General features: G+C 34.7%; 1 protein-coding gene across 1 annotated transcript; it reads right to left on the bottom strand.

Annotated features, from left to right (window-relative positions):
- Nucleotides 1-2,359: 2,359 nt before the first annotated feature.
- Nucleotides 2,360-9,081, bottom strand: LOC112783508 (uncharacterized). The gene is made up of 14 exons (XM_025826480.3): nt 8,563-9,081; nt 8,258-8,384; nt 7,892-8,138; nt 6,995-7,036; nt 6,402-6,473; nt 6,126-6,261; nt 5,856-6,013; nt 5,169-5,253; nt 4,900-5,069; nt 4,509-4,670; nt 4,099-4,257; nt 3,651-3,911; nt 3,201-3,470; nt 2,360-2,861 (listed from the first exon to the last, which is right to left on the bottom strand). The coding sequence occupies exons 1-14, from the start codon at nt 8,633-8,635 to the stop codon at nt 2,610-2,612; spliced, it is 2,214 nt and encodes a 737-aa protein (XP_025682265.1). The 5' UTR covers nt 8,636-9,081; the 3' UTR covers nt 2,360-2,609.
- Between the last annotated feature and the right edge of the window lie 8 nt (nt 9,082-9,089).

Below are 9,089 nucleotides of genomic sequence, written 5' to 3'. Positions count from 1 at the left end.
ATTAAAGAAAATATTTTTCTGGGTGTAACACGAAGATATTTGGGTGTATTGTTTAAGAATTTTTGGTGTATGCGTACTGATAAATTCGGTATAATTCAAAACTGTTCTTCTCCCTCCTCTTCATTTTCTGCTGCTGCTTCTTCTTTTTCATCATCATCTTTTTTTTTTTCTTATTCATCTTTTTTTTTTCTTTTTTTTTTTCTCAAGTTTCTTCTTGTTTTACTCTTTTAACAAGAATAAAAGCAAAAAAAATCAAACGAAGAATAAGAAGAAGAAACACATAATGGTAAAAAATTACTTGGAAGAGGATGAACTTACATTTGTTCAACTAAAAAAAAAAAAAAATAAGGAAAAAAAAAGAATACAAAATACAGCATTAGAGAAAACACTTTTCTGTATTTGTAGCAAATTTTGGTGTAACACGAAGATATTTGGATGTATTGTTTAAGAATTTTCGGTGTATCTGTGCCGATAAGTACTGCATAATTCAAAACTCTTCCTCTTCTTCCTTCTCATCTTCTGCTCCTTCTTCTTCTTCATCTTCTTATTTCATATTCTCACAATTTTTTTTGGGAGAAAAAAATCAAACAAAAAAAATATACATAATGTTGCAAAATCAATAGAAAGAGAAAGAGGGAAAAAAAATGCAGCAACAACAGTAATAAAAAAAACGACGATGAAGATGAAACACGTGAAGAAAAAGGAGGAAAAACACAAAGAAAAAGGAAAAGAAGAAGAGGAGGAGGAGGAATGCCAAGCGTGCCGTTGAGTAGCACACGTGTTGACACGCTGATATGGGTGAGCGTCCTTTTTGTTGGGTTTAGTCCAACTTGTATAACTTGTAAACTAAAATAAGTTGTATGTGTAACACTTCTTATTATTATATATCATAGAGTTATGCTAGAGAACCAACTAGGGTCCTACCAACTTTTGCCAATTCTCTAATAAACTGGATATCGAAACCCGTCTTAACAAAGGTAAGTTGATATATATAGATGTTTCTTTTGCTAAGCATTATGATGTTTTTTTTTTATACTAAATAAATATTTTTTAATGTATTTTTTAAATTTTTTGTATTACAAATATAGAAAGAGAAAGTTTTTATAATTTTTAATTAGGTTTACTTAATCAGTTTCTAATTATTTAAATTTTGAATTTAAAAAATTTAAAATTAATTATTAATAATTATAATTAATTAAATTATTTAATTCTTGGCTGATTACACATTTTTTTTTACCAAAGATATGAAGCCTCGAACCCACAACCTCTTAGATGAGTATAGGGAGATTATGCCATTGGATGACTGATTACACACTTGGTTACCTATACTTTTTCCTATATCATATTAAAATTAATAATCAAATATATTAAATGCTCAATAAATTCATATTTCAGGTCAAGAAAGAATAAAAAGGAAAAACTGTATACTCCCTTTTCCCATATCAACTTCAGCACAAAACTTTATAATATATAAATCAATTTTGTATAATATATTAAAAGTATATATAATAATACATATATAATAACTAATTAATGATTAATTTTTAATGTACTATAATATTTTTTATTTCCAAAACACCCCGAAAGCAGCACATATTTTACCTTCTATTTACTTATGTATTCAGATACCATTAACTTGTAAATAAAAAAAAAATCAATTTCAATTTTTTTTAGTGAGTTTGATAAATTTGTTTTAATAAAAATAAAAATTCTAGAAAAAAACACATTTTTTACCTTCTAAGATATTTTTTTACTTAAAAGAATATTTTAACATAATGGATAAATAAAAAATATAATACCACATTTAATTAATAATAAAAAATAATTTTAAATGAAGTATTAAAATATCAAATTACTTTTATGTTAAAAAATTCATAAATTTACCCTCCTTCTTTTTTTCGATGTTCAGGTTGACCAAGTTCTTCTCCCTGTTTACATTAGTGTTTATCAAATCGATTAATCGAGTATCTTCCGGGGTGTGGACAATTAGTTCCAGAGTACGACAGTCTTAATATACTTTTGTAGTAAGAAGACTAAAAAGGTCAACGAATTTGGTTTAGATTATCCACAGAATCACGCAGCCACCATACGCTGGAATCTGAGAGTTGAACGGATACCGTATCAATTGGGGTTTGCGCTATACAAGCCTACAACATCAGCTCATAAAGTCCACATTTTCCATCCTATTGCACCAACTCATTTAATAATTAATAAGTAGAAAATACTAAATAACTAACATTTTTGGTGAATAAGTAAATATAAAAATTAACTGATGTTGAATTAGATACAAAATAAATAAAAAATATGGGTCATCCGTCATCTTAATAAAAAGTACTCTCCACAAGAAGGGGGGAAAAACTCAGAAAGTTGCATGCAATCTATTTCACATGTATTTTTTCCACTAATAAACTAAAAAATGTATGTACATTGATTAAAAAATTGTAAAATATATCAAATAAATATCAAATTATCCTCTTTTATGGGCTGACAAAAAGTAGAAGAGAAAACCGTAAAATTTGGGAGGTATGTGCTATAGTCAGAAAGAAATCATCTTCATACCAAAGAAAAAGAATGCCTAGAAGACACGTGGAATTTCTAGCGCAGGAAAGTCAAGGGTGTGTAGTATATCTACCTGAATTTGACCATCTGTGAACAAGCCTTGATAAATATAGCCAAGAAGCTACTTGCAATTTCTGGCTGGAATGTGTAGCCAACGCTGAAATAATGTCTATAACAAATTTATGGACCTCAGGTTTCAGTGCCATCCTCATTAGCATCGCTGTCCACTCCTCAGGTGCCAGCTTCACCACCTCACGAAAGTATTGAAATCCCTTTCCGATCCTTCCTAGCATAGCCCGCTCCTGCAAATATACACAACAATAAGGAGGGGTTGATGGCTTGTTTCGTATCTTGATGTATTTCTTTATTTTATGTTTGTTTGGTTTGTAATTTGCTTAAATTTATGTTTTGTTTTGTTTGTATCATGGTGAACCTTGTAGTTCAACTCTGACTCTCATGATGTTTGAGAGTTTTCTGAAATGATAAAAACAAAAAGAACGAAAAACTTCAACATGTACCAGTGTTGGACAGCCAACATGATCCAGTGGTGAAATGGAAGTTTCAATCGAGAAGACCAGGACAAGGATATTAAAAGAATGATTTTGCCACAAATAAACGGGCTGATGAACGTTAGAGAATACCTCGAATAAGAAGATATTCTGTTCTTGAGGGTTCTCATTTAACACACAATCAATCACTTCATCTTGCAGAAATGCATCAGCTGCTTCAACTATATCCCGAAGAAGGAAAAGACGCACTCTCAGACCCTTGTCTGATAATATGAATAATAAAAGATCTTCAGTGGAATCAACCACAGCATGCATATCAAATAATTTCCAAACGGGACTAAAATGCTTCTCAGAACTTGGATCTCCATTTAAATCAGAAGCCTGTTCAGATATTGCTGCTATCTGAAACAATAATCCATATTAATATAGTCCACAATTTAAAACCGAGCAGTGTTCAAACTTCAGTGCCGAAATAAGCCTTATCCAGAAATTAATTACATGATACAAAATTATTGAATGAGACCATCAAGATAATAACAATTACTTTAAGAAGCAAAGTGGAAGAGTAGAGAGAGAATATACCAGGCGCTCTAGCCGGCTCCACCTTATGGATCCATTATTACGAATAAGCAGCTGCCTCAAAATTTTTCTCATATCAGGACTTGGGTCAGCTATAAGTCTCCCAATGACAAAAGGATATGCACTCTCAATGACTTTAAAATCAGGATCTAGAACTTTAGCCGTGCCTTCTAGTGATCCTAATGCTCTTATGACAAGAGCATAGTCTGGCGGGAGGGAGAAATTAAATTCATACATTACATCATATAGTTGGTTCATAATTCCCTGAAATCCAAAGCAAGATGGGACTTAGAAATAGTAAGTGCTATGAAATGATACACTGTGATGGATATGCATGAAGATGTCCAAAGATATTGAGGCCAATGATTAACGCAAAATAATATCAGCAAAAAGCTAAAGCCATAATCCAGCAAACAATTGATCCAAGAAAGGATTAAGGAAAATGACAAACCTGAAAATCTTGAGATTCACCTGTCCGACTGGTCCGACGGGCAAATGATGCTTGCAGTGCATCAGAAACCCCATGTATGTCAACCCCTTCAGGAAGAAATCCTAAAGAAAGAAAGTCATTTGCCAAACCCAGAGAGTCACGATTAACAAAGTGCACAATCTGAAAGGAATTAAGACTTGGCATTAGTACAGGAAACTGAGAAAAATGATGAATCTGCAAGGTGCTATATCAGAGAGAAAAATTGGAATACATCATCTATGCACAGTGCATGCACAGGAGACATTTCACCTCATAAAGGAAGTTACCATAAAAGGTAGCAGAAACTATATAGGAATAATACTCAATCAGTTGCATACTTGCATCTATTAAACATATTTCTGTCAGCAAATAAATATTTAAATAATTCTCACAATTTGAATAAGACCTATCCGGTAATGCCTAGGAATATCCCCCATCATTCCAAAGTCAAAGTATGCAAGTGATCCATCACCAACTGCTACAAGATTTCCTGGATGAGGATCAGCATGGAAATAACCAACCTCAAGTAGTTGCCTCAAAGAGCAGTATAATCCCTACAATGACATAGGAAGGAGGCAAGGAACATCAATTGGCAATGCCTAGCGTCTTAAGTAATATGGAGCCAAAAGTTAATGTACCTGTTTATTTAAAACAATTCATAAATACATGTAACCATATCAATTTAAGATATGCACATGAGCGCACACAAGCAGTGGAATAAGAGTCATAAAACAAACTGAAACAGTCAAAGCATGTGGCAAATAATGCTTTTTGCTTTAATACCTGATCAATGAGTTCCCTTCTGTTCAAAGAAGCTTCCTTCAACCCCTTTTCATCTGTAAGCTTAATTCCATCTATCCACTCCATAGTCAGTACAGTGGTACATGTATAGTCCCAATATATTTTTGGAGCTTTGATGGACTTCCTTCGTTTGTGTTCGACATTGGTACCACCTGTAATTTTGCAGCCATGTTATTACCTCCCTATGTAAGTGGGTCACCAAGCTAAATTGTGTATGAAAGAACCATTCATCAAAGAAGCATTGAACTTACTTGAAGACCAACAATATAGAGAAGCAAAGCGCTCAGCATTTTTCCCCTCTAGGACATAATCAATTTCATCAAACATGTGCCTGACCTGTTAAATTAAAATAATAACCAATAGATAAATCAATTTGAAAGCAAACTGAAATTTGACACAGGCAGTCTCAATGGCAATTATCTTTGAGACATAATGACAAGAAAAATATTCACTCTGAAGCCATGTCTTGGATAAAATTCAAAAAAGAAGTCCTTTAATCAGTAGGGCTATACTCACATATTTATACCATACATAGGATACAGTGATCCTATTGTAGGATCCATTAAAAAAAAAAGAAAAAAAAAAGAAAGAGGGACCCACAAACACGTGATTCTTACTCTTCTCTGTATCTCTGTACTCTCTCACGCTGTATGAGAGTATCTCCTAATCAGAATTGAGATTTTTATTTTCTATTTTCTCTTAAGAATCAATATTATACTCCTGCCTGCCTCTAAAAATATTAATTTAGAGAGGGAGGTCATTTACTTTCTGACTATAGCACACAAATTTTTATCTAAACAGTCCACAACAATGTATGTAATATTTCTAAAGAAAATATTGCACTTCACAAAAATGCTTAAATATACCCACCCATAGGATGGAAAATATGATACAATGTAACCAACAGAAATTCACAATCTTTATAAAAAGAAACTCACCACTTCATTTACAGCCACTAAAAGATCTTTGCGGGCCTTGGCAAATCGTTTAAATTGCCCTCCAATCATATGGAATAACAAGGCGTCAAGGGTCAATGAAAGTGACATACCAGGCCTCTGAACTTTAACGGCTACCAACTCTCCAGAATGCAGGTGAGCTGCAACACTTGAAGCAACAAAGTAAACATTTCAATCCTCCTCAACCCAAATTTATGAACAAGAAGAAATATCTTATTGATAAAGTTTTAGTTATCTTCCCTGGCAACTAACCTTTGTAAACTTGCCCCAAGGATGCTGCTGCAATAGGTGCAGGGCTAATGTCACTAAAAATATCAGAAATAGGAAGACCAAGCTGGGTTTCAATAGATCTGATTGCAACATATGTTGGAAATGGGGGTATTTGATCCTGGCATGAATAACAAATTATATCGCAAGTTGATAGCAGATATGGACAGGTAATAATCAATTGATGCATGCATCTACAACATTTGATTACATGCTCTGAAAAGTACAATGTGACTGGAACTACGGAAGAGACCTCTGTACCTGTAACTTAGCTAGTTCTTGGCAGTATACTTTTGGTAATACATCAGGTCTAGTGCTCAATGCCTGCCCAAGCTGTAATAATGAATAATGAGTAGATTAGTCAAACAGAAGAACTTTCATAAACAATTATTTGTTTACATTTTCTCTATTACGTATAATGTCATTATGATGAGGGGAAAATGGACCACAAAATAAAAGCTTCGTATATAAAGTACAGAGCTTCAAAATATGGAACTTCAAAAGATCCTATAAAAGCAAAAAGAATTGCAAGCATGAATATTGCAATTCCATGGTAATGGTAAAAGTGATTGGAGGTGAATGATTCTCTAAGCAAACAAATAATGTGGAGAAAATAACTACTATCAGCTAAGAATTGTATCAGATATCATTGAAACAGTTGCAGATTTATTTAACATGAGAAACCAAACACTATTACCGTAGACCAGGAAAATTTTGTACAAGATAGAAAGTATATTTAATAGCAATCTATGCTTGAAACGTTAAAGTAGAAAACAAGTAATAGAAAGGAAGAAGAGTGAGTGATGGAGATGAAAGCAGAAAATATTAGGAGGTAACCTGTGAAAGAAACTTGCCTTAATGTAGAAAGGACCCAAGCGTATGAGTGTTTCACGAAACTGCAAAAAATAGTTTTGAAATCACTGCTCATTCCAGTCAGTTCTCTTACCCTAGTAAGTATGATAATAAAATAGTATGGACCCACACTCTAGTCTCGAAGAAATATGAAGTGTCAGTTAATCCTTGTAAAGAAGAAATAAAATATACAGCCATACTTGAAAGCACATTTAGACATAAAATCAAGGGGTTCTTTTACATAGCCAACCAATTTATCAGTGATAAATGTGATACAAGACCGCAATTTTCAAAGGAAAAAATTGCAAAATGGTCTAATTTGCATAAAAAAACATCCAATAGATATCAAAGGAATAAAAGGTCCAACAGTACATAAAAATACAAGCAATGTCAAACTCAGAAAGTATCAACCTTGAGTGACCAAATAAAGGACATGGTACAAAACAAGTTCACACACATTCTTTTCTGCAATTGAAGGAGGATGGACACAATAAATGAAATCGTAAAAATGTGCACATCAACATTTAGTTGAATGACAAACTCTTAAGGCTCCAGTCCTTCTCACTCGTACTCTTTCCCCTGCAAGGGTTCTAATACAAGAAGCTGTCTTGCAATTACTTGTTTGATAGTTTAACTGGTCTCAATGCTCTATAACCTCAAGGCCTTTTTCATATCCAGAATCTTAAATATTTTCATCAAATTATGTCCAGTGATAATCCTTGATCAAATACATGCTGGGAAATAAAAATCGAAAACCTCATTCATCAGTATTTTAAGGCAAAGGCGTTACCAAACTCGATGATGATATGTCCTCCTAAATCACCATCCTAACCATCCTCCAAGGATAATGTTTTTCATTAGGAAGTGTATGAAAAGCATCGGCAAGAAACAATCCTTACCTTAACTGCACGTTTTTCAACATCTTGAAGGAAGAACTGCCATATTGCTAGCCTTAACACATGAAATGAAATAATTGCTGCCCTGTACAGAGCCAAAAAGGGGCCAAAGCGGTAGATAGCATTGAAGCTCTTGGAGCTGTAAGTTCCAAGGGCACGCCCAAATTGATTTTCCAGTGTTTCCCTCCTCCTCCTCGCATATTCAGCAGATGGCGTTTCACCGTGCACACTGGTGAAGCCAGTTGAATATCTGCAACAACAGCATCTCAATGAACCAAAAGAAACCAGGCACACGCAAAGATATAATATGAAACAAAAATGGCTTCCTGATTCATGAAATCAAATTCAAGGGAGGCAAATGAAACTCACGAATTCCGGTGCAACAAGCAAGACGGCGACCAGCAATGCAGCCTCTCACCAACCTCAACAAGTTCTAGATATTCCAGCGGCATGCATTTGCGTAAGACACTTCCAGTGGCACTCTCATGCCGTAAATCTGAAAGAAAGAAAGGAAAATAATTCGCGCTCTAACAAAGACACTAGACACCATAACAACAAGAAGAGTAACACCGTAAATCAGGTATATAATCATAAATCCAAATTCTAATACTAACACTAAATTTTAGGAAGTAAAGCGAAATGGAATGGAAATCGCATAAGCATGGAAAGAGTACTTGGAGAGATAGGCAGGGATGGGCGGCGGCGGTAGAGAGCGGAGGCGGCAGCGGCAAAGGCATTCCTCTTCATCGATATAGAGGGAGCTGAGGAGTGGTATCAGTGAAAGAGAATTGAGGAAAGAAAAGCAAGAGCCTGGGAACACCAAGTGTTTGAAAAAATGCGTACGAGAACCCAGTGAGCCATGACAAGTGATGAGGGAGGGGGAGCCGAGTGAGTATGAGCCATTTCAGAATTCGGAGTGAGTACGGTGGCTCTCTTATTGGGAGCAAGAGGAAAGCGACACGTGTGGTGCTACGTGGTAGCGTAGACACTGAGTTGGGTAGTTGGCTCTTGTCAACAGTTTCGGCCACCGTGCCGTTAACCGCCCCTCAGCTCTGCTTCTCGATTTGGATTCAATGCGTTTGGAGAATTGGGGTCTTCTCTATTTTCTCTTTTTTTTTTTTTTTTTTTTAAAGAACAGTCTTGTTTTCAGGGCCTGATAGAGACCCTCTCTGCCTCTGGACTGCGAAAGCTGCAATGCCCA

The sequence above is a fragment of the Arachis hypogaea genome, chromosome 20 (assembly GCF_003086295.3).
Source record: "Arachis hypogaea cultivar Tifrunner chromosome 20, arahy.Tifrunner.gnm2.J5K5, whole genome shotgun sequence".
Taxonomy (NCBI): domain Eukaryota; kingdom Viridiplantae; phylum Streptophyta; class Magnoliopsida; order Fabales; family Fabaceae; genus Arachis; species Arachis hypogaea.
Note: the sequence above shows the minus strand (reverse complement) of the source record. Positions and strands in the feature narration are given on the sequence as shown.